This window comes from Podarcis filfolensis (genome assembly GCF_964270895.1).
Source record: "Podarcis filfolensis genome assembly, chromosome: 5".
Taxonomy (NCBI): domain Eukaryota; kingdom Metazoa; phylum Chordata; class Lepidosauria; order Squamata; family Lacertidae; genus Podarcis; species Podarcis filfolensis.
In genome coordinates, this window is record NC_139608.1 from 49973557 (window position 1) to 50000448 (window position 26892).

At 38.7% G+C, this 26892-nt stretch overlaps 1 protein-coding gene across 3 annotated transcripts in view; it reads left to right on the forward strand.

Moving 5' to 3' along the window:
- ATRNL1 (attractin like 1) overlaps positions 1 to 26892 on the forward strand; it is a 503181-nt gene that overhangs the window by 68033 nt on the left and 408256 nt on the right. For all 3 annotated transcript variants that reach the window (XM_083616673.1, XM_083616675.1, XM_083616674.1), the window contains 3 exons: positions 8717 to 8891; positions 9567 to 9654; positions 15461 to 15716. In XM_083616673.1, coding sequence (XP_083472799.1) covers positions 8717 to 8891; positions 9567 to 9654; positions 15461 to 15716 — 519 coding nt within the window. The remainder of the gene's footprint in view (positions 1 to 8716; positions 8892 to 9566; positions 9655 to 15460; positions 15717 to 26892) is intronic.

Genomic DNA, 26892 nt, shown 5'->3' on the forward strand with positions numbered 1-26892 from the left:
ACAGGTGAACCTACTTACCGTATTTTTCGCCCTATAGGACGCACTTTTTCCCCTCCAAAAATGAAAGGGAAATGTGTGTGCGTCCTATGGGGCGAATGCAGGCTTTCGCTGAAGCCTGGAGAGCGAGAGGGGTCGGTGCGCACCGACCCCTCTCGCTCTCCAGGCTTCGCGGACCTCTCCGCAAGCAGCGGGAGTGCTCCCGCTGGTTGCGGAGAGTTGACTGCATGCTGAAGCCTGCGTGCGCTGAGATCAGCGCGTCCAGGCTTTGCGGACCTCTCCGCAAGCAGCGGGAGCGCTCCCGCTGCTTGCGGAGAGTTGACTGCATGCTGAAGCCTGCCCTCGCTGAGCTCAGCGCGTCCAGGCTTCGCGGACCTCTCAGCAAGCAGCGCGATCCAGCGCTGGGCTCCCACGGCTTGCAGAGAGCTGTCTGTTTGGGGGCTGGGGTCGGGGGAAGCTCGGGCCTCCCCCGCCCCAGCCCCGCGCCTGGGGGAAAAATAATTTTTTCCCCTTTATTTCCCCCCCAAAAAAACTAGGTGCGCCTTATGGGACGGTGCGTCCTATAGGGCGAAAAATACGGTAACTCCAATGTTAGGAGCTAATATTTTGATGTTGAAATGATATGAAGGTAGTGGTTGGGAAACCATCTCTTAAGACACTTTCACTTGATCTCGAAGATTGAATGTTAGTTGTTACAATCACAAATATTTCCTTCTGTGTGCGGTGCTCAAGAGAGTGGCAGCTATCTAGGTGTGCTTGGATGAAATAGATTATCTAGACTGAATTCATTCTGGGTTTAGGTTGGTGTTTGGAAACCTTGATGTATAACTTTGGATGTTCTCAAGCATGATACCTTGTTAGGCCTGCCTTGCAGGTCTGGGTTGGAAGCCATGGTGATACAGTGGTTGCACTTGTTACCTGTAGGGATGGTTTCAAAAAGCAGTGTTGGGGGATTTCTGCTTCAGCCAGTAGACTTTGAGTTTTTGAGTTCCTGCAGAGTTCCATCTTATCCTTCAGGTTCTTTAACATCAATATGAAGTTGCTGGGTGAGGTTATTGGGGCATTTGGAGTTGGGTGTCTTTAGTCTCCTTGTCAGCTGTCAGCTGTATCAGGTGAAGCTGTGAAGGTGCTGAACTGCTATCTGGGCTTGGTAATAAACCTTTTAGTACAGGGTATAAAGAGAACATTTAGTACTATACTGTGTTTTTCTGAGCAATTGTGACATCTGGTGGATACTTTGGAATGAGCATCTAGTATAGGAAACAGAATTATGAAAGAAAATAAAATTAGTATTCAGGCACCTTCTAAAAAGTTCGTTTAAAAGCAAAAAATATTTCTGATATGGTAGCTCAGTATTCACTGTAATATTGTCCATTCAAGGTTTTTGTATAGGTATTTAGTAATCCCTAGCTTACTATATCTAACATGCATTAGAATAGCAATACTAAAGATGGGATATACAGAAAGAATAGAAAGAAATGTAGCTTTTTGCTTTTCAGCCATCCTCTGCATGTCCTCCCCTATCTGTACTCAAAAAAACAGCAAAAAGCTTGTGGATAAGAAATCCAAATACTTGCACTCAAGTATTTGTAGTGCTTTCCCTACTACTGTCTCTGAATTCCATAGGAGCAACTCAGACATAAAATTATATCCACTTCATATAGTAGATTGACCATAATTAATACCACATATTGTCAATCTTTTCTCCTTTTCTTTTCTTTTCTTTTCTTTTTTTGACCCTTGGGTACATTTGGTATTCTGGGAGTATGCAATGGAACAATACTATCTATACTCCCTCCCTCTCTCAGATTTCTCCCCCTTCCTTCCAGCTTCTCCCATGTCAGTTTTTATGTACATTTCAGATCTGAACTGCTGATCTAAACCTTGAAAAGCATACGGAGCTGAAAAAGGATGTGGGCAAGAGTGGTATTCTTCCAACTCCTCCCTTCAGATCTATATATTTTCCAAGGGGAAAAAAGTAACCATCCTCAATACAAAGGGAGTAGTGGATGGTGGGGGTGGGAAGTGGAGCTCAGAGGCTTTGCAGATACCAGAGCGACATTATAAAAGCTTGCTGGTCTAGGCCATTCTAGTCTAGAATCCTTTTCTTCCTGTGGTCAACTGGATGCCTATGGGAAGTCTGAGCAGGAATGTCCTTAAGAGCACCACTACACCCATAGTAACCATAATGTCAACTTTGGAGCTAGGCAATTTACAAAGACTACAAGCTATTAGGTGTAGTTCCCTTCTTTTGTACTGAGTTTTGTGATGGGTGTACAGACTCCATCTGCTATTCCCTAGGCTCTAGGTTCAAGAACTGCTGTAGGGTCAAGTGCTAATGTTTCATTGGAATATTCAAATTTTATTGGATTGTGATTGTATAGGAAATGATGTTGTGATTGACTAGAAATCTGCATGTATTAAGAATTCTGCTTTTTCAGGCCCTGTGTTATCATAAAATAAAATAGTGGTCAGAAACCTCTGGCCTCACAGACCAAAGTAGGCCATTTTCACCAAAGCACAACTACCTGCCTTACAGCTGATATCATACATAATTTCAGTTTTAGGGCTGGTAAACACAGGGGTCCTTAAAGTACTCTTCTGGTTTTTCCTTGGTAAGCAGGGCTTGCTCACAGCACTAACTACCTCCATTAAATCAGTCCGTTGGGATTCTGACTGCTTCTGCAATTGGACACTTTTCCTTTGCAAACAGTTTTGCTATTCAGCAGAGGAAAAATGTCCATTTGCAGGTGTAGTTTGAATTCAAGTCTCACCTACAAATAGCAAAAGCCAGGTTTGCTATCTGTATTTATCAACTAATTTGTGCTGACAGTATGCTGCTTTGAAGTGGCCCATGGAGCCATTCTTTCTGGTTCTTGGAAGGAAAAATATTTCCCATCCCTGGCATGAAATCGTGACACAGCTGAGGGGATCTCCTTTTACATTCATCTCACCATTCTTTAGTTGGCCTGTGAAGATAAGGAGCTGTCCAAAGTACTGGAACGTGAAAATTACTTTTAACACAGACACACACCTATATAGCTATATGCATTCTTAGCTCTAATGGTCTCTGAAGTTAAGTATGACACCAGGGTAACTAATTTTTAACTTCAGACACTGGTTGTTTTAAATGTAGTACTCTGTGCTCAGATTCAAAAAGTAATTTTAGAAAGTAGAGAGGGAGGGGGAGGCAGGAACTATGACTTGTATGGGAAGAGTTAGTAAAGTTGATGCTGTAGTTGAACCAGTGTTTTAGTTTGGTATAAGGCAGCTTCTTATGTCCCCAAAGGAGAAGGAAGTTGGCAGAAAACACTTCCTACTATGTGAATAGAAAGAGTAACTTAGGAGTCAGGCTGAAGTCTCTAGGAATTATTTATTTTAGATGACACATCAGAAGGACAAGCAGGATATAATTTATCACAGCAGTTTACAGAAAACAAAACAAAACAATGGAATCAATAAAATAAAATTATTAAACAACACCAGAACAGCAGAAAAAACCCCACAAAGTCAAGACAGTAAAAATTGTCAAAGATGGTAGGTTCAGCTTAGCATATGGGTCAGGTTCATTATGGCTGTTGTGCCCTATTGCAGTGTTATTCTCAAGAGCATCACCCCCCCCCCCCGTTGACATGACTGGATTAGAGCATGTAGTGAACATGCTCTCTCATAATTTTGCCATTGGAACTAAATAGATCAGTGGCTATTTTCGTAGTTGACAAGGTTTACAATAAAAATAAAGTATTATTTATTCCTGTTTTTGATATTTTCTTATTTGGTATAATGAAGTTAATTTACAAACTTCGTATTAGCAAAATACTACTATGGTTTCAGTTTGTGTTTGAAAATCTATTACAAGATGTATGCATTGCTTATATAGATATCTCTGATGTAAAGCAATTCTGTAGTATAAATCTCAAATATATTTTTGCCAGTATCACAACGTTGACATCCTTCTCCTCACTACCTACCTTTATTTCAAGGAGCCAAGATGGTATACATGGTTCTCATCCTCATTTTAGCCTCACAACAACCCTGTTAAGTAGTATGTTAGGCTAAGAGATGGTGACTGGCCAAATGTCACACAGTGAGTTTCATGGCTGTGTGGGGATTTGTGGGGCTGTGTGGGGATTTAAACCCTGGTATGACATGTCCTAGTCTGACGCTTGATAACACAGTGGTTCCCAACCGGGGACCCGGGGACCTGAGGAGTCCACATAATGCACCAAGGAGGTCTGTGGCACCATTCACATAACTAAATCTATCATAAGAGATATTAAAATTTTCAAAATTGGAGGGTCCATGGCGTGGTGTTTGAAAAACAGGGGGTTTATATTACTTAGCTAATTGGGAACCACTACTGTAACACACTACATCAGTACCGACTCCTCTGGTTTTTTCCCTGCTATGGAAGAAAAAACTGTAAAAACTATAGCAGTTTAATGATACACCGTTTGTTGAAATATGCTACAAAAGTATATATAAAAGTAGTGAGCTTAGATTTTATGTGGATAGCTTTCTGTTTCTGCAGAGGCATAGCTGAGATATCAAATGAAAGATTTCTCAAACACATAGACTTTCCTCCCAAAGAAGTGTAGAACTAGGGGTCAAATGGCTAAATCCGTTTCTGGAAAACTTCCTAAGACACCACATTTCTAGCATCTACAGGAAAGTGTGAAGTAACAAAAAGCCAGCTTGTAAAAGTCAGATTGCCTACAGCTCCCACTTGTCAGTCTTTACCTGTAGGTGAATTTCAAAGAAAGCAGATCTGTTGTTTGTTTCACCTTCAGCTATAAGTGGGCATGGTGACATATTCAGTTCAAAGTGCTCACATTCTGAAGGTAAGTGACATTTAGTGGGAGAATGGAAGGAAATCATCTTTTCTCTTTCATCCTTTAGTTCTTATTTGTCCTATTGTTCTCTCTAAACTATATTTGTTGTCCTGTATTTGAACAAGAGTTATGCTTGCAGCACTCAAAATTGCTTCATCAAGAACAGAAGTTATACATGTGCTAGGAAAACATCAGGTAAAATAATCCTGAAATAAATTTTAGTAGCCTCTTTTAGGCATTTTTGTTGATGTAGGTTTTTGAATGGCTTCTAGGCATTTCCCATGAGGTGTCCAACTAATGTAACAATTCACTTAATACAAAAGCCTGCTCATTTCTGTAGTTTGGACCACCAGCTACACATGTAGAGAAACCAAGGATCCAAGCAAATTATTTAGGTGCACCCAGGCACTTTCTTGGGCACACAGAAGTAGCTGTATGATTGTTTTGATCCCAGCTAGGTGTTTTCCAGCATGAGAACAATCAGCAGCAAGGTAGAGCCTTTAAGGAGTTTATCCTTCTAACACATGACACACAGCAGAAATCTCTGGTGTTTTATCCTAATGATGCCAGCCACCAAGAAATACCTGCTGCTTAATCACCCTCCGGGACGTAGAGGGCATGCCCTAAAACTCGAGAGAGAGCAGCAAGCACATGTAGATTAAAACTATTGCAGGTAAAGGTACAATCAGCTGCATCATACAGATGTACAGGCTCCAGGAAATGAAAAGCCAAGCTGTTCATAAATGCCTGGCACATATGTTATTTAATAATACTGTTACTCTTGTACAGCCAGTGGGTTTTCTGGCAGTACCAAATATATTGTTCTTAAAAATACAACACATAAATGATTTTTAAAAATGGACAACAATTGCTAAAGAGTTAGTTGATTATCTGGGGCCAAACTATGCATTGGTGTTAGTAAAAAACATGGTGGAGCCAACCAGATGCACAGTTTGCATCTGGGCAGTCTGCACAACTTAACTCTGCTCATTTCGCCTTTATGCTGTCCACTATGTGAGGCTGCAGACACTACAGGGATTAGAGATATTGCAGCACTGGTGGTGAATAGATTCCTAGTGCACCATGAACAACTCTTTTACAGAAAATGCCTCTCATTCTAACCAATTACAATATCTATTTCCATTTAAGTCTTGGGATGCACACACAGGAGCAGTTTAAAGTGGATTCATTGCACCCCATGGGTTCATGGGCTTTCCTTTTTTGTGTCATCTCCATTCAAGTAATAATAATAATATTATAACAATTTATTATTTATACTCTGACCATCTGGGCAGCTCCCAACAGATTAAAAACTTAATAAAACATCAAACATTAAAAACTTCCCTAAACAGAGCTGCCTATTTCCTTGACATCTGATGGGAGGGCGTTCCACAGGGCAGGCACCATCACCTAGAAGGCCCTCTAGTAGCCTACACTTTCCCCCCTTTAAATTTGTTTTTCTTGATTGGTGGAGTGTGGATGCATTAAATCACACTGTGTTTTGTTTTGTTACATATATGGCAATGTTTTGATGGGTGCTGTCACCACAACTCCCAGTTCTGCTTGCTCAGTGCCTGAGCACAGCCTAGCTATTCTGTTTTCTTCCGCTCAAATGAAAGAACATAGTGTGTCCAGTGCCACTGGTTGTTGCTGGAGGCAATTTTTCACCGTTGTTTTTAAATTTTTAAAAACAATTTCACATTCTTAAAACAGCTGTGCAGACCTGCTCTTGTCGAAAATGGCTGCGTTAAAATAAAAATAGGATTAGTCCTCACAGCTAATAGTTGGCAGGAAAGGAAAAGGGGCAAGAAAAAGAAAAAACACTTTCTATAATCCCACTTGCAGTTGCTCTTCCCCACCATGCCTAGGCCATGTGTGGTTATTCTCCAACCAACACAATGACTTTTTACGTTGGGCGGGGGAAGAGTCAGGAGATCTGTTGTTCCTCTACCTCCCTCACCATTCTTTGTCCTCAGCAAGGCATTTCTCGATGAGCTGCTGGCTCTCTACCTGGTGTGGTCAGGTGTGTATGTTTCTCTCTGTGTGTAAATTTCATGTATTTCAGTTTTTGTTTTTATTTTTAAATCAGCCCTTTTGTCTACTATGAAACATAATTGAAAATTTAACTGTGGTGATTGTTCATAATTGTGCTATTCCATGGGCCTTAAAAAAAAGAAAGAAAAATGTTTGCATGCATAGGTAAACAAAATCCTGTTTGCATACCCACAACAGACTTCAGGTTTCCTGAACTTCCAGAGGTCATGGAAATAGTAATTGAGAGATGGGACTACATCACACAGTGTAAATGCATCTCATTAAGCACTGCCTGCTTGGATCTGTGGATGGGAAATACTGAGATAGATTTTAATTGAAAGAGCTCATGTGTGAATAAAAGTGAACAAAAACACACATGGAAAAACTGGATCTATGTAACCCATGCACATATTAACACCCTGTTGTGTACACAACCTTTTACTCTACTTGATATATTTTAATTCACATATATTTCAGTGAATTTTCCCCAAACAAAACATGATTTTGTTTTTTTCAGATAAATGGTAAAGTTCAATATTTTTCACAATTACTCTAAATGTTGTATGCCATGTCAAAGTATCAGATACTGGCATTATGTGTGTCTTGAATATTTTTATGACTTGCTTATTAAAAATTTGTTACACAAAAAAGTAAAAACGTGTTTATTTAAAATTGGTATGTTTCAGTGCTTTGTATATATTTTACCACTTGGTGTCACTGTTTTTCCAAAAATATCCCTTCCATAAATTAAAACTAATACACATTTGATTTAAGCATATTTAAAAAAAGTAAGGGGACAACTTGCAATTTTAAAAACCAGGATATAATTTGTAAACAAAAGAATAGAATGTAATCGGTCTGTTAAGAATAATTGCTTACATGTTGATTCATGTAACTGTTGGTTGTGTGTATAGCTCAAGAACTTCTTTAAATAAATAAAATGCTTGTTGCTGCTGAAATGTGACAGCTATAACTCATAGTAGTCTTAAATCTGATTGAAGAACTTAGATTGTGTTTAGGGTTCTGATGAGATGAAGATTTGATCTATTCACTATCCTTTATTAAAGTAGAAATATAGGTATGATCTAAGATTATGAACTGAATTGATTTCATACCTATGTCAAAGGCAGATCCATTAACTTGTAATGGTCTTAGCATAGTGTTTGGGTGGGAGAACCGTTTTAATAGTGTGATGTCAGATTTCATCTATAAATATTATTATTATTATTATTATCTATTATTATTAACCTAAATGAGTAGCAAGTGTATTTGAAGTAATTTCAAATGTGTCGCCAGAAGTTATATCGAAGTTTCTGTTCAATTCTCAGCAAGCTAATGAATTTTAGTTTATAGCCAAATCTTTTAAAGTTTGTTCAGATTTTCTTTTAGAACAAAGACTAATATGCCCAAAGACATTGAAAAAGAAGTATTTTGCTGGGGAAACCCCCCCCCTAAATAAATGGGACTGTTTCATTTTTGCTTGCCATCATACCTAACCTTTTTTTAAAGAAAGCATATAAACTTCACACTACTATATTCCTAAAAGTCTGGTCCTATGTAAATCTTTGTTTAAAAATCATACGGCTTTCTGCAATGACTGTCCACTTATCTTTATCTCTTTACATTATTTATCTCTCTTCCCTCTCTACCCAACTACTAAAACTATTTTACAATATTTTACTTTTGTATGGATGGTTCTTCAGTGAATCTAGAGTAGTTTCTACAATGAACATTGGTTTTGTCAGCATAGTTTTTCCATCTAACCTTCACATAATTTTAACACTTTTGCCTAGGAGGCTGTACAGCTCAGGTGTCACTATTTCTCCCCATTATTATTTTTTTTAAATACACAGGTCCTGATTGTTCTTTGAATGTTCCTTCAACGGAGTCATACTGGATTCTACCTAATGTGAAGCCATTTAGTCCATCTGTAAGCCGGGCTTCGCATAAAGCAGTTCTACATGGAAAGTTTATGTGGGTGATTGGGGGATATGCATTTAACTACAGCACATTCCAAATGATATTAAAGTAAGTAATTTCCTTGGCCTTTCATTACTGTTTTGTGTGAATTTATTGTTACTTAATAAATAGCATTTACCCTATACACCACCCACACCAGCGTAAATCACCCTAAACTTTAGGGTTGTCTTGTCCGAAGGATTCTAAACTTTGTAGCATTACTCCTGGACATTTTGCTGCTCAGGAAAATGAGGGAGTATGTTCTAGCATACATATTATGGTTTTCACACTGATAACTTTCAAATAGACTAGGAATCGAGATGAAGACATTGTCTGTTGAAAAGAAAACTGCTGTGAGAACATTTTCGCTACTTGTATTATCTGTTTTATACAAAGGGAATTAAGTTCCATTAACCCCAGCCTCTGGTTATTGTCCTCTTGAATTATAGTTTATTATTTCACCTTAGTAATATTCTTAGAGTTAAATGAAGTGAAATATAGCCGATCAAGTGGCTCATAGAATTCAAAATACCATCTTATGATTAGAATACATCTGTATTTTTAATATTTTAAAATTAGTTTTCAACTATACCCCAATAATAGCCCAACTATAACAATTAATTCCCAAATTATATAGTTATGATGACTAAACTGAAAATAATGATTTTGTTTCCAAAATTTATATACTTAGAATTCCCTTGGTTGACACATTTATTTATTTATATTTATTTTTACCCTTTTTAGTTATAATTTGGAAAGCAGCATCTGGAATGTAGTACCGGTATCGAAAGGACCTCTTCAGAGATATGGACACACTATTGCTTTATATCAGGTTTGGCTCATCTAGGGTAATATTTAACTTTATAAATTTCTGAGCTTTTGAACACCTGTATTGAAGTTATTTCATAACCATGCTTTAAACTCCATTCTTTACGGACAATTAATCTTTTTGGTCTATGTGGTCTTGTTAGTTCATTCTTTGAATGTCCTATTCATTTTGGTAGTTTCCTACACACTTCAGAATTCTGAGTAAAGAATTGTTTTATCCTATTTTGCAGTAAATCACCATATTGTAAAAACCAGACGAAACCAAACCTTAGGTTATGAATTAAGCTTTTATGTCCCAAACTGTTGCTGCCTGCCTTCAATTTGTGAGCTGAGCCCAAACCCAGTCTGCTGACCTTTAATTGAGAACATAAAACTGTATTTCAGATAGCTGCAATTGTACTGTTTCCAGCACATCAGTTGGGGTAAGGGGATCATTCCCAACAGTGACTAGCCATGCATGGAAATACAGAACAATTTGGTTTTGAAGCCCCACTTGGACTATGACTTCAAAGTTGTATGTTTTGCATTTGTGATTTACACTGGTTGAGCCGAAGAGCTAGTTTCTAACATTTCTGCTTTCTTCTTGGCTGTGTAGTAGTTAAGGTTGTAAAGTGGGCATCTATTTGGTAGGTAGAGATCTGAACTTGATCCTGTTTTTGAATATCAAACAAAAGCTTCCAGAAAATAGGAAGAATGATCACAAGGCTGTGGAAGGATAAATTAGATGATTATTTATAAAGCACTTTTCAAATTATTGTTCCATCCTGCAGATATTTAATTTCATTGCTGTAGTTTAGGTTGTAATGTTATGCAGGAATAACTGATCATCTTAAGTGACAGTTCGTTTAAAAACGTTTTAGACTGTGATCCTAAAACTACTGTCACAGCAAAAACAACATTTATTTCAATAAAACTTGCCTGTATGGTGCTTTGAGACTCAGGGTATTAATTTCATTCCTTTGCTATTCATCAGTACAAGGTCTACTGAGCACAGTGGAAGGAAGAGAAAATTATCTAATTGATAAGTTTCTCTCCCTGTATTAATTTGGTGTCTCTGTGCAGTTTCCACACAATGATTCTGAGAGTCGCTGACATTCTGCGAAACTCATCTCCCCTTCCCCACCCCCACTCCCTGTCTTTCATTTTGTTTAAGGAAAGCAAGAGATGCAGAGGTAGGAATATTTATTAGATGGCTCCTGGTTTAATATCATTTTTGGAGTTTTAGGCCAGTCACTTCTCTCTCTCTCTCTCTCTCTCTCTCTCTCTCTCTCTCTCTCGGTGTGTGTGTGTGTGTGTGTGTGTGTGTGTATGTATTCTGAAGTGCTTGTAATCCATACATGATATTCATGTGGCGGTTGTGTCTATAATAAAAGGAAACTATTTAAATCTGTATCTGATTATTGTGTCTATAACTGAAGTGGAAATGTTCTGCTCTGAGTTCTGCCCTTCACTCAAAGCAGGCAGCATACTTAAAAGCCAGGCTCCTGATGGAAACGTAGGTGAGAAAAGAAGTGGTTAATGAAACGGTGCCAGGATGGTCATGGAAAACTTTACAGAACAGAATAAGTTGAATGGGCTTGGCTTCAGTGAGAGGCAGGAGTAGACTCAGGCCTGCTTAGAGTCAGAATTGCTAAACAATGTGACAAGAGTAATAGGAAGGCTGAGAAACAGGGTAGCTGAGAAAACAGCAGGTGGTGCAGGCACCATGAATTAAAAGAAGAGAGTGGCAAAGCAGAATATGGGCCTGTGGCCAGTAGAGGGTATATACATGGATTATAGGAAGGAAGTGGTCAGGCAAGGAATGATGAAATACTGTAGACAGTAAGTCAGGAAGCTCATAGGTTTGTACAGTCTTCATCACTGGAATCGCCTACATCTTTGATTTGCAGTGAAAGGCAAATTCTTCAAGGCATGCCTTTTTGCTGTAATCCAGCATTTCGACAAGGGAAACATAGCTGGTTAAATTATCATTTCTATCCATCTATTAGGAAGAGACAGATTTTTGATGGATCTGGCCCTGGAAATACATTCAGGGTTGGTAGACATGAATGACTGTGTGGAGATAGAAAAGTTTAATTTCAGACAAGAAGAGCCTAGGCTGAGTCACTTCATGCAGGTCTCTTCCTTGCTCTTTCAGATCCGTAGCTCATAAATGTGACATTGTTGTTCTGTAGTACAGTACCATTCTACAGTTTGCAGCTTTGGGAGGAAATGTAAAAGAGCAATTGATAATCACTTATTACCTCTCTTGGTAATTAAAGGAACAATTAAGTCATGCTGAGATTTGGTTATATGAATAGCAGTAATTAAAAGTTAATAACAATTGCTGCAATGGCCCAAGGTGATGTGGTTAATTCATCACTGCCCATCAATAATGGGCAAGTTCACCTCGAAATTGGCTTGTCTTTTTTGAGTTTGCACAATGGGTTCTTGTAGCACTCAGAAACATGGAGTGTTTCCAAGCCTTTTTCTAGAGGTCGTAAGGATGAGAACTTTGAGGAAGTGAAGACTTGGATTTAGCCAATGTCACCTCCAATTAAAAAAAAATGTAATTCAGTTACATTAAATGGAATTGAATTTTATAAGACAGTGACTCAAGCAAATTCAAAAGTGACCATTTGTATTACACAATGAAAATCAGGAGAGTCCCGTTTCTCAACTTTGTACCAATTCATCTGATTGGGCTTGGTTAACTTTCAATTTAATTAGATACCTATGTCTGTGCTATGGAAAGTTTGGGACATTTTTGATTAAACACTGAACAAAATTAGGCCAACTTCAAGCATTTAAAAGGCACTGCATTTTTTCTGGAGACTTACAAATAAAAATGGTTTTGGACTGATAAGTAGCTCACCTACATGCACAGTAACTCTCCCCTCCAATGGACTGTGTGAAAATCCCCTTCCCCCATGTTCATCCCCTCCCCAATCACCATTAACACAATCTCTATTAACCATTAACACAAACTTACTCTCTGGCTTTCTTATCCATCCTCTCAGTCTTTTTCCTTTCTACTTTCTCTTCCTGCTTGAGTGTATGTTCCCTGCACGAACTGTTTGTGGCAAAGCTTCACTGCCACAAGCACCATACAAGATTGGATCTCCTCCCCACAGTGCTTTTCTAGGCAAACTTTGATAGTTTTGCATTTACACACCAGCTGCAAACTTCTAGGGAAGAGGTGGGGTGGGAAATCTCCAGTTACAGGTTAGATACAGCCCACAGGGCCTCCTCATCCAAGCACACTGGCCTTTATCCAGGTCCTTTCCCATCTCACCCACTGCTCAGTCTCTCCTGCCCACCTGCTGATTGACAAGAATCAAAGAGCAATGAAGATAGGAGAATGAATCAAGTCTTTCAGAGACAGTACAGCTGTATGCATTTTGTTTCAAGCATAGTCATTAGCTTGCCATGTAGAAAGGCTTCTCAATATATTGAGCAACTTCTCCCACCACCACCCCCCACAATCAGATAATAATGTAACACTCACTCATCTTTCCTTAGTAAGCAGCTAGAGGAGGAGTGATATGCAGAGGCCAGATGAAGATCTGTGAGTGGAGGGATGTCCTATCTGCCATCCTTAGGACCCTCCAGGAAACTTGCCAAACCAAACTTGCTGTAGTCTAGAACTGGGGTGTGTAGCATAGCTAACTGTCGAATGAGACATAGTTTGCAGCAGCCTAAGGAAACTCCATCCACCTTGCTGCCTGCTCATATAAACAAGCCTACAGTGAGAGACTAGGATGCTGTCAGGAGTTTCTAGGAACCTGGTTGTGAGATATTGTGGGGGAATTATGAGTTTGTTTGGGCTCTGGGTGAACTGGGAGGCTGAGAGGGGGAGCTGTGTCAGAATAAGTAGGAATTGATCTTGGTCTATATTTGTTAGCAATTTGTATCAATGTAATATTCTTTTTAAAATTTTTATTGAATTTATATACAGCCATATACCCACAGGTCTCATATATGTAACAATGTACATTTTTAATAATTTGTTGTTTAAGTTACTTATTATTGTTTTAGTTTTCTGTACACCCCCTAGAGATACTTTCATGTTTTAAGCAGTACAGTGGTACCTCGGGTTAAGTACTTAATTTGTTCCGGAGGTCCGTTCTTAACCTGAAACTGTTCTTAACCTGAAGAACCACTTTAGCTAATGGGGCCTCCAGCTGCCGCCACGTCGCTGGAGCATGATTTCTGCTCTCATCCTGAAACAAAGTTCTTAACTGGAGGTACCATTTCTGCGTTAGCAGAGTCTGTAACCTGAAGCGTCTGTAACCTGAAGCGTATGTAACCCGAGGTACCACTGTATGTTGTTGTTTAGTCGTTTAGTTGTGTCCGACTCTTCATGACCCCATGGACAAGAGCACGCTAGGCACTTCTGTCTTCCACTGCTTCCCACAGTTTTGTCAAACTCATGCTGGTAGCTTCGAGAACACTGTCCAACCATCTCATCCTCTGTCGTTCCCTTCTCCTTGTGCCCTCAATCTTTCCCAGCATCAGGGTCTTTTCCAGGGAGTCTTCTCTTCTCATGAGGTGGCCAAAGTATTGGAGCCTCACCTTTAAGCAGTATAGAATGGTCTAAACAAACAAACAAACAGTATTGTCAAAGATGTAGGGCAAGTTGGGTTTTGATTAGGTGGCACTTGGGTCCCTTCCAACTCTACAGTTCTATGAAGTTAAGTTAAAAGAGCAAGGTGTCCTCACATTCCTTTATATATTTTTTCAAACGTCTACTCAGAAATAGTTTCACTGAATTCAGTGGAGCGTACTCCCAGGTAAGCAGGCATAGGATTGTAGCAGAGCTATATTCCTTTGTTTTGAAGACTGCTTTTCTACCTAAACTGTTATATCATAAGTGTACATTATTACATTATTATACCATTAGATAGTAAATACTTTTAATTTGGAAGAAGTGAGTTCAGTGTGACATATTCCCAAGTAAATGGTATACGATTGCAACTTAAATGTGTGTTATATTGGAATGCAGTATAAATGAATTCTACATGTTTTTCTCTTAATGAGGAGATATGTAATCAAGTTCCCCTAGCAGCTGATGCAGGCAACACTGGTTGGGGACAATCTGCTTCTCAGATTCACCTACTGCTGCAAGCAAAACTCATTCCAACATTCAGTTGCTATTAACTGGGAGATTACTTAACCACAAGATTAATCTCAGCTTTGAAGCATTTTAACTTAGATATATTTTGAGGGAATTGTTTAGGAACAATATTTCATAAAGGACGGAAGCATATGGGAATAGGGAATAGATTGTGGCATGGGTATTGTGAACTGTTCCCAACAAACAACAAAATGTATGGGAAAAGACAATAGTTCAAAGGGCAAGAAGGTAACAGAGGAATGCCAATGTGGATAGAGATGAAGGCCTACCTCATGGTGGGGTTTGCAGCTGAAGCTTTATTCTGAGGCATCATGTTATTTTAGGGGGGCTGTTTTCTCACTGTGTATCTGTTGATGTACTGAGAGAGAATAGGGAGGGATAAGATGAGTGCAGTTTATTCTAAACTTGGAATAATAATAAAATGAATAATGAAACTAGAAACCAGTAGATACCCAGGGGTTCTGAAGGGTAAACACTGGACTATGTCCATTGCGTGTAAGAGCTGATTTACATGTATTATAAATTAAATTATTACATGTATTATAAATCAAGTGTAATTTAGAAGCCAGTGTCATTTCCATAGCATAACATTATCACAATTTTAGTGTTTTGCTGGTTTTTGCTTTGTACTTTTTGACATTTGTATTAATTTCATTTTGTTTTCTCTCTCTCTCCCCCCCCCCCTTCCAAACAGGATGACATTTACATGTATGGAGGCAAAATTGAAACAAATACTGGTAATGTCACTGATGAATTATGGATTTTCAACATACCCAGTCAGACATGGAGTACCAGAATTCCAGCAGTACTTGTTCATGGCCAGCAATATGCAGTCGAGGGTCATTCTGCACACATAGTGGAGCTGGATAGCAGGGATGTTGTCATGGTCGTGATTTTTGGTTACTCTGTCATATATGGTTACACGAGCAGCGTGCAAGAGTACTATATCAGTAAGTTTTTTTCCTTTTCAGTGTTTTCATATTAATAGATCCAAGGCATTCTGATGCAAATAGGGGACAACAGAGAGAGATAGATTTTAAAATTACATGAATCCTTATTGAGATATGCATGAGCTGACCCTTTATCAGAAGTATGTTTTATCTGATGTGCTGATAGAGATACAAATCTTTTAAAAAAAAACTGTGAAGAGGATGTAATTTTTTATTTGAAGTGAGGAAGATTCTCATACAGACGTTTTGTGGATCACCAAGAAATGGGGAAAGATAGTGAAAGCTGGAAAAAGTTAAATTTCTTGGGAAATGTCCAAAGAAGGAGCATTAGAAGGAAATAGCCCCGCTTGAACACTACCCTCCATTGTATCTGGCCAATGGGATCTAGTTTCTAATATTAGCTCACCTATCTTAAAAGTTCATTCCATTAAAGCAACCATTAATAACCCCAAATTTACACCACCTCTCTAAGTCATGTGCCCAGCACATCTGACATTTACTTCTCCTGAAGCAAAACCTGCTCTCAAACATTAAAAGACCTTAAAATTGGATTTTGGCAGCTGACTAAAGGGTCAGGTGCTGTTATTGACATTTCCAGATCCATTGCAGAAAACATCAGGTTTGATAAGAGGGTAAGACTTGGTTCCTGCCTCACTTGTCTTCTGAAAACAATTTAGTTCAGTATTTACCATGTTTGATTTTAATGCTCTTGCATATTAGACTTTGGGGTTATTATCTGCACTACTTTAAAGAAATAAAAATTTATCTGTCATTTTTAACTGCAGTTTTACTAAAGTCCAGCAGGATGCACTCCTGCACCACCCTTTTCACCATTGAGTACCGTATAAAGAAAAATAATGTTCAACAGCTGAAAGTATCCTTTTGCACATTTTTTCTCCTACTTTGAATGTGTTAAAGGGCATTGTTTTGTAGTTGCAACATGAAAAAATAGCAATTAATTAATGATGTCACATTCACTAAACAGTAACTAGGATGTGAAGAAGTATACTTTTTAACGTTCAGATACATTAATCTTTTTTTTAAAAAAAACACTATGCTCTTTAATGATCTTTAATTGCTGGTTGCTACTATACTAGTTGGTTGCTACTTTATACTAGTGAGCCATAAGTGGTTCATTAAACTAAGTCAGGACTGTAGTAATATTTAAAAGTAACTATATAGTATTTCTAACATTCATAAACATTGTAGCATCTCAGGCATTTGACTATGGGTAGGGAGAAGGAATTGGGCTCAGAAACAGGCAATCACAAACTTTTTAGTCCATTAAGTATACAAGATTACTGTGAAGTATCAAATTCTCAATTGTAATTTGATTTATGTGATGTTTTAAAGTAATATTGGCTCAATTTAGCAATCAATTAATTTGCCCAATCCTACTTTAAAGCTGCGTAAACTGGGTCCATCATGACATAGTGGCCCAGATCACACAATCAAATTCTGGCTTAATAAACCAGGACATTTACCGCATTTTTCGCTCCATAAGACACACTTTTTCCCTCTTAAAAAGTAAGGGGAAATGTGTGTGCGTCTTATGGAGCGAATGCAGGCGGGAGGCTCTGCTCAGCGCTCAATTTAAAGAGCTGCGCGGAGCGTGTGTGCGGCTCTTGCTGGCTTTTCCCCGAGGAGGGAGAAGGGACTGACAGGCTGCTCTTCTCCCTCCTGGGGAAAAGCCAGCAAGAGCCGCACACACGCTCTGCATGGCTCTTTAAAAGGAGGGCTGAGCAGAGCCTGTATGCAACCCAGATGCGAATGCAGGCGGGAGGCTCTGCTGCTCTTGCTGGCTTTTCCCCGAGGAGGGAGAAGGGACTGGCGGGCTGCTCTCTGTCCCTTCCCCCACCTCCCAGAAAAGCCAGCAAGAGCCGCTGCCAGGCTCTGCTCAGTGCTCCCTTGTAAGGGCTCCCTTTCGTCCCTCATCGTGCTTTGCTAGGAAGCCAGCAGAAGAAGAGGCGCTGCACAGCTATCGCTCTTGCTCTGCTGGCTTCAGCGAGAGCTACACAGCTTGCTCTGCTGGCTTCTCATCGAAGCGGGAGGAGGGATGGAAGGGTTTAAAGGAAGAAAAGCGAGAGCCGCTTACATGCTCTGCGCAGAATATTTTTTTTCTTGCTTTCCTCCTCTAAAAACTAGGTGTGTCTTATGGTCAGGTGCGTCTTATGGAGCGAAAAATATGGTGTTTTATTTATTTAATGAATGTGTACCCTACCTTTTAAGGATAACTTATAAGGTGCTTGAAAAACAAATTTATAACAATATATAAAACAAAAAAAGTTAAAACCACAACCATAATATGGTAACTAAATAAAAACTGCCAGCAATAAGTATTAAAACAACACAGCCCATCCCATAAAATAACAAAATAGAATAATGCAATAACAGCAGTTCGATTAACATGATGGGAAGGCATCAGTAAATAGTAGGCTTTTAATGTCCAGTTAAAAGCTTGCAGGAGGTTGTCAGATCCCAACTGCCAAAAAAACCCTCTCTCCCTTGTGCCCGCCAGCTAGCTAATAGCTTTCACCAGCAAGTAGGTCCTCAGAAGCAGATATTACAGCGCATGTGCATGCAACCCTTAGCGGCTGCTTTGCTTCTGTGAAGTGGTATGATAAACTAGAAATGTGCAGTTAACTATAGCTTCCCATTTTATGTGACCTGGGTACCATGGTTAATGATTTCCAAACAATCCAGAGTTCAGAAATTGATTTCAAAATCTTGACTTGTGTGGAAGCCACAAACTGTAGTTTCTGGTACACATATAAGAGGAAGCCGTGGTAAGCCGTGGCTTCCTGGCCTGTTTTTCTGCTCACCTAAAAGGTTAAAAATAAAGTGGCAGCAAATATTTTCTATAGGTATATGCAACTTTTGCATATCCTGGCTTATTCAGCTAGGATTTGATTGTGTAGATGCAGCCATTGCAGCAGTGAATTACAATATTTAGTTATTCATTTTGTGAAGAAGGGCTTTATTTTCTCTGTCCTGAATCTATTTTACCATTAATGTCATTGGGTGACTTTCTGCTACAGAGTTATAGGGGGGGGGGAGGGAGAATAAATTTATGTCTACCTAAGCTAGGACTAGGGAGTCCAAAGAGACAGAGTAGATGGAAGGGTTCAGAAGTGATATAGATATAGAAATCACACACACACTCATATTCATATTCATATTCTCAGAGTAGACCCATTGAAATTACTGAACATGACTAAGTTAGGTCTATTAATTTCAATAGTTCTACTCTGATTAAGTTAGTTGAATACCACTCAAATAGTATATGGATTTATACTAGCCTCCTAGCTCTGCTGCACTGGCTTTGTTTAAAATGGAGCTGGAACATAGCTGTAGAGTTTCTCATGCTGTTAACATCAAATATTGTTTTCATGAGCATAGAGCTAACATTAGCTTCTTTTAATCTCTACTGAAATTCTGCACCTGAAGAAAGACTTGACAACTAATACTGGAGCCATCAATTCCCTACGGTCTCTACAAGCCAGACAGGAGTTGAGCTCTTATACAAAGTCAGAAACAAAAATATACTTTGTATAGTTTACTATGTAGACATTGTAATACACATGATGAAGCAAAATGAGAAACATGTCATACTAACTTCTTATTGTGACACTGCATTGCTCATTAATAGTCAGCATTGTGGAAATTTATATTTCTGAGTACTAAGTACTTGGAGGAGTTCCAGACTCGAATGTATGTAAGATATATGGTTAGCTAGATTACAGAGAGGGCTTCTGCTTCACTTAGAAACTAAAATGAAAATTTCACTGTTCATTGAATATTTTATTGCTGGGGAAGGTGTTTAGGACTTGTTTCCATTTTATGACTTCCTTTAAAATGTTAAAAATATATTAGTAGAGGGTTAGTAAAACAGATTCTACTCCAGAGCAGATTTTAATAAACTTTAGTTCATGGCTTTAAGCTTTGTGTGGTGGCAAAATGCATTTTGTACTGTTAGCTATTGTTATGATTCAGGATTAATCTCAAAATTCTGTGTTTCTATATAATGATAATAGTTTGTCTACATCAAATATTAATGATAAATTTATAATGGAGGGCACATTTTGCTGTTACAAGCATTGTAGCCAGGAATTATTTTATTACAAATGCCACTGGGTATTTATGTAAGCATGGATTCATTTTATAAAGCTTTAGTTTGTAGGATCTGGTCTATACTATGTAGTTCATTTTCTGAAGTTGATAATCCTCCTGTTTCATTTCACCTCCAAACCTTATTTCCACTAAAGCTGAATACATTTTGTAGTAAACTTTTGTGAATTCCCAGGCAGCATTTATCTACAGGGCTGCAGCTGTAGGATCATTTTTAAACTATAAAATTCCAGATGGTGACTCTTAACTCAATACAACCTGCTTTTTTTGGAACTCGGCAACACAGAAAACAGATCAGGAAAATCTGAATTCTGATAGATATAGTTACTGTAAAAGCACAGTTTGGTCCTGTTTAGAAAAATAAATCCTTGAAAGGAAATATGTTCATTTTTATCTCTGTTCCTACTTTATTTGTGTTACGTTCCTATGTCCAGTAAATTGAATCTGGGGCACAGCTGACAGGGACAATCCTGCCCCTTATCCCTTGGTATTACTGGATGTACCTCTTTACTTCTTCTGTAGGAGTGAATGGTTGCTCAGTGGTAGAGCAAGTTCAGTCCCTGGCATCTTCAGGCAGACCTGGGAAAGCCTTTCAGCCTGAAATGCTTAAGAACTGCTACCAGTTAGTGTAGACTATAGTGAGCTAGGTGAACCATTGGTCTGACTCTGAATAAGGTGGTTTCCTGTGTTCCTATGGCAAAGATAGACGCAGCGCACACATGTGGTGAGGTCAAAACCCGTTCTTCCCCACAGATAGAAATCCTACAGAGGCAGAATGCAAAGGTTCACTGAACATGTCTGCTGAGGTCCATAGGAAGTGGGTTAAAAAAAAAAAGTTCTGATACTTATAGCTTGATAAAAGTGCCATTGATGCCATGATGCCAGCACAAAGTGGCTCCCAAAGGCAGCAAGAAAAAGTGGGTGCCACTCTGTGCCAATGAGTATCATCACAAAGCAGTTAATGTGCCTAACAACCAGCTACTGTGCATATTCGCAGACTCCTGGAGAACATGCACATAATTCTTCCATTAAGAGGGAATTGTGCACATTTCCTGGTCCATATACATACTATATCTTGTTCACTTGAGAGAGTTCTTACATGAACTGTTACCTGAGAAATTTTATACTTCTTAAACTATACCTCCATTTGTTGATAATTTCTAGACTTGATTCTGTGTGTAGCTACTATCTACTCATACTTCACATATGAGAAAATGGATTCCAGTAGTGAGGATTGCACAATGGTTCTTCACAGCTTAAAAAACATACTGGTGATCCTTCATTTTGAAATTGCCTATCCAAAAAGAGGGTTTTATAATAGAATTTTCACCTTGACTTGTTCTTTCCACTACTGTGTAAAATACATTGGGGGAGAGTGTTCAGAAGGAGAATGTTGCCAAAATGAACTTCAAAGTCTAATTATCATTACATTTCCCTTAGATATTTTCCCCTAGAGCATTTTGGCAAAATCTCAGTGGGAGGGCAGAAGCAGCATACATTACTCTCCTGCAAGAGGTGGGTGGTGAGGAGTAGCTGCTTAGAGCCAAAAAGGCTCTTAGGTTTTTTTGGATAGTTTTTTTAAAAGACGCTTCAATTGGCTCTGAATGCAGACGCCTGTCTGCTACAAATTCAAACAAGTCAGTCCAGTAGAGGCTTTATTCAGAAATTTTCCAAGATACAAAAGCAGTGTCTTGCTTTAGCTAAAGCGAAGCAATAATATTATATTCTCCTTGAGACTCACATTGAGATTCTTAGAGAGTTTATGAGGTATTGCTAACCTAAAGCAAAATAAATTTCCCTGTGGACTAGCCCAGAAAAGCTTTATGGTTCAAGTTAGTAAAACCATCCACACAATTCCCCTCCTGAGATTTATAGATTCCCCACCAAAGCCATAATTCTCATAACAGAATGAAAGGGCAAAAGGAAGCTCCTTTGCTCTAGTATCAGACCCAGAGGTGATGATAACACCTCAAAAGCATAAACACAATTCTAGACTTCCAAGTAGCAGAAACTCCTGCTGAAACGTTTATCAACCTCTTCTCAATTTTTAATTTCTGTTTCAAATATAATAGCTTTTTAGCTTTTACCTGGTGAGAGCAGATGCAACTTGGAGGAAATTGAGATGCTTCCAATAGCTGTTTGTTAGTCTAAGTATATCAATAGAGAAGGGGATCCACACAATAAGAAAGAAATAAGTGTTCATATAATCACCAATATCATTTACATATACTCTGAGACAATGTTTAAAGCACACATATAGTTGTATATGATACTCCTTTATGATGGGGATGGTGAATCGAAACCCACATTATCCCTAACCACTGACCATGCTGGATAGAGCAGATGAGTGGCATCTGAAGGGTCACAAGTTCCCTATCCCTGCTTATTGATCTACTCGGGATGCCTTAGTCTCAGTTCTTTCCCTTTATGAAGGGCATTCTCAGATCAGGGGCTTCTCTGTGGTTGTGTTGCAACTTTGGGAACACTTCACTAGGGAGACCTGTCAGGCCACATGGTTGCTAATATTTAGGTACAAAGCTGAAACCTTACTCTGATGATTCTCTTTTTAAATTATATTTTTTAAATAAGGACTTGGGAAGGGGGAGAAACTGACAGGAAGGAAAAATAAACAGGTGACTGAATCCAGATTGATCAGTACTAATGCTTTCATTGGTGTTTGTCTACTGATCATGCCTGTTTAGTTGCTTCTGTTCTTATGGTGGCTTTTGGGAGTTCTTCTTGGCTATCCATAGGTTATATGTGCATATGACATTGGTATTACTTGGCTTTGACCTAAACTGGTCTACTTTCTAAGCAGGCTAAACTTTCTATCAAGAGTTTTGATGTTGCTGAACTATACTTCTGAAACATTTGCTCCTTTTCTTGTCACACTAGACTAAGACTCAAAATGAGCCAAACGATGGTTATGAGTTAGTTTTAATAAATGTAAACATTTAACCACAGTTGAGACTAGTTTTAGTCTCATGGAAATGGCAGGGGAAATGCTGGATATGTAATGCCTGATGTTGTTTGACAGAGATGATTAGGAATGGGGCAGCACATGACCTTTTCTTTTGCACTTGACAAACCCAATTATCTTAACAATAATGCTTTAGTTAAGCACTTCCCAACAAAGTAGTTCAGCTTTGTATAACTTTTGGAAAACTGTCCAAACCTTTAAATGTGCAGTATAATTTCTTTTAAAATATTTTAAGAAATGAAGTACATACTGAAAGGCACCATATCATGGTATAGATAAAATTCAAGTGGATATCCCCCCCCCCCCGATATAAGAAACATAAACCATTACATCATTAGATTTCTTCTCCAAAGAACATTATAGTCATGCAATATAGTGTTCTTAAATAAAGAATATGAGAGCTTCTAATGGAATAGATATATAGTTTTGCCCACCTACTTTGACCATAAACTTAAATCTGGAAAAGAGTGAGTAACAAGGAAAAGCTCTTATTTCTATCAGTGTCCAAATTACATCCCTCTTCAGGGTTAGTAAAGGGCCCCATACATTTGAAGATACATACATACATAGATAGTTTTCTTCTCTTAAGCATACATATTCAGTTTATTTCATTATCTCTTATCTTTATGTAGCCATTCCTTCAGAAAGGGTGCAACATTGTACCTCCTACTTCTAGCAAACAAAATCCTCGTTGCAGTCAGTAAATTCTAAACCAGGTATCTCCAACCTTTGGCCCTCCAGATGTTTTGGACTACAATTCCCATCATCCCTGACCACTGGTCCTGTTAGCTAGGGGTCATGGGAGTCGTAGGCCAAAACATCTGGAGGGCCACAGGTTGGGGATGCCTGTTCTAAACCATTTCTTTAGGTCTAGAATCTACCTGCTTTCCTTTAAAACCAATCAATAGGATGTACGTAGAGAAATGTGGTGATATTGTTAGGATTCTTGCCCCGTGCTTGCAGTCATGGGATTGTTTTATCACATGATGGTGTATGTTTTCATTCCATATAGTGCGAAGTGACGGAGACAGGATGTTTAGATTACTGTGTTCCATGATGTAGGACTATTATCCTTTGTTCTTTCTCTTTGCTGTCTGATGAGAAAGGAGGAGCTGAGTCAGAATGCTCCGAGTGTATTGTATGTAAATAAAGTAGTTTAGCCAAAATGCTGTGCTGCTGAGTCTGTCACGCGAACTGCCAAGACTCTGCAGGATCCTAAAGTGTGCTGATGCCTCTTGGTATCAGTCGCTGTGATGTCTGGGCTAGAGAAAGCTTTTGAAGCTCCCGAACGAACGACCAGGAGGGAGAGAACATGCCAGTCGGGCATGTGTCTCTATTGGGTTCCTACTCGCGTATAGGATGTTCCTGACAGTTATTAGCACTGCAAATAAAATTTTTCTCCTAGAGTTATTATAGGGCAGTTCCACCAAATATGCTTAAAATTAGATTTAGTTGGCAAGTACTGTAACTTACCTTTCTGTGATTCAGATGTTAGGATACTGCATTAAGGAAACTAATGCCAATTTTGTTGCTTCAGAAATCTATAATAAATACTTCATCTGAACATCACAGAGTGGTTCACAACATAAAAATATAAAACAACAACACAAAATACATAATTGGGAGCTTTTTAAAAAAAGTCAGATGATAATATTATCCTAAGCCACATAACAATTATATGGAGTTTGACAGCTGGTCAATGTAGATGGACATTTCATGCCCTTACTTCTGCAAAAATACTGATATTGATTCACAGGAATAAGTGGATAGAAGATATGACAACTCTTGCAACATATGAATAGATTGCTTTTAGACGCAGATTGTGCATGATATTTGGAATACATTTATAGAAACTATTGTGACTTCTTAATAATTATATATTCATTGGAATAGTAACATTACTTATATACATATCTTATATTGTATTACAGTTTTAACCACCTTTTTGTTTTTGTTCGTCCACTGAAATTTTTCCATAAAATAAAGTTTCCAAACCATCTTCAGAAGCAGCCACATATATAATTACATTGCAGTAATTACCAAAGCATAGACAACAGAAGTAAAGCTTTCTTGGTCCAGATAGGGATGTAGCTGGGTCACCAGTTGAAGCTCATGGAAGGCACTCCACACCAGCGATGCCACCTGAGCCAAAAGTGACATCAAGGGATCGAGAAGTACCTCTAAGCTGCGTACCTGCTCCTTCAGAGGAAGTGTAACCACATCAAGAGGAGGCAACCTCCCATCCATCCAGTCTAGGGAACTGCCCACTAACAATGCCTCAGTCTTATCGGGAATGAGCCTCAGTTTATTGGCTCTCATCCAGTCCATTACTGAGGCAAGATCATAGTCTGGCTCATCCACTGCCAAACCTGTAGATGTAAAGGAGGAGTAGAGCTGCATGTCATCAGCATATTGCTGACAACGTACTCCAAAACTCTGGATGACGCTACTTAGTGGTTTCATGATGTTAAACAGCACAGGGGATAAAATTGAGCCCTGAGAAACCCCACATTGAAGGCTACACAATTTAAAACATTTTAAAAATACTGGTCTGTTTCTATGTATCTCATTGTGTGTATTCCGGGTTTAGACAGGAGACCGAGTTAGAGCTATGCTGAGCTGGTTCTTGGGCTGGTTAGGTGTTCTGGCTTGTTTATCTGTGGAGACATCAGTGACTAATGTGATCAAGTAAAATACTATGTGATGTCTCAAAATGAAAATTACTGAGAGAGATAAGCTATCTCACTGTGGTATAAATAGCAGGGATATGAGTTTTGTCTAAAAGAAGAGGAAAGCACTTAGGATATGAGGCGATGTCAAGTCCGTAGTTAAGAAATCTGAAGTGTGTAGACTAGATTCTTGTGCATTCTTATCCGAGCTGTATTTAACAGTTATAAGTACCTTTTTGAAAGAGAAAACAAGCATGTTCATAGAATAACAATCGGGAATTATTTCTAGGCCTCTTCCTAAGAAGTAGTTAATGTAAGTGTTTCTAATACCACTTATGTCTCTTTAGACCAGTGATGGCCAAACTTGGCCCTCCAGCTGTTTTGGGACTACAACTCCCATCATTCCTAACTAACAGGACCAGTGGTCAGGGATGATGGGAACTATAGTCCTAAAACAGCTGGAGGGACAAGTTTGGTCATCACTGCTTTAGACTATGAACCTGACAGCAGGAACTGTCTAGTTTTTGTGTACTGCTAGCCTTTTTTTGACTAGAGGTTTAGCTATAAATTCAATTAATTAATTACATGAGGCTGCTTTATAGATGGTGAAGGAGACAAATTTGGAAGTTGTTGAGACAGTCACTGCCTCTCGAGCTATCCACCTGTTTCTAGTAGACTGAGAATCTACAGACTTTGAAGCCTTGCAGCATAAAATGTAAATAATCTATGAATACTTCTTTTAAGTCATTCTGTAAAGTTGCTAAATCAGCTTTCAGATTTTAATGAAAATACTCTTTACATCTTACAATTTTGCTGAGTAAATTAATATTCAAGGTGCTACTTCACAGTATGACAGACAACACAACAACACATTTCCAGGCTAGCTTTTAGCTATGATTTCCAGTGCCAGAGTTCACATAGCTCAACAATATTGATGGGAATGGCAACAAACACAGAGACTTCTTAAGAAGTTTCTTTTATAGCTCTTTTCTCTATGTAGTTCATTTTACCCATAATCTTTTCTCCTGCTGCTATACTTAAGAAGAATTCACTAGCAAAAAGACACATAAACCTTATAAATCTAGCTATATTACATGTTGCTGAAGTGAAAGAATGCAAAATGGAAAACAGTACAATGCTTCATATGCATATAGGCTTATTCATCTTGGTCATATGAAAATATTTGTCTCTACTCTAGAGATCCAAACTAGGCAAACTCCGTTTGGCTTGAGTCAGACTCAGCTTGGTAATTATGAGCTTTTTTGGCATGTGTTCAGAAAACAAATGCTCTCTTTCCTGAATGTTATCTTCCAACTTGCATTGTTGCTGTATGCGTACTCATGATACTGTGTTCCCACTGGTGTATTGATAAAAATTGAAGTGCAGGAGCTCATGATGA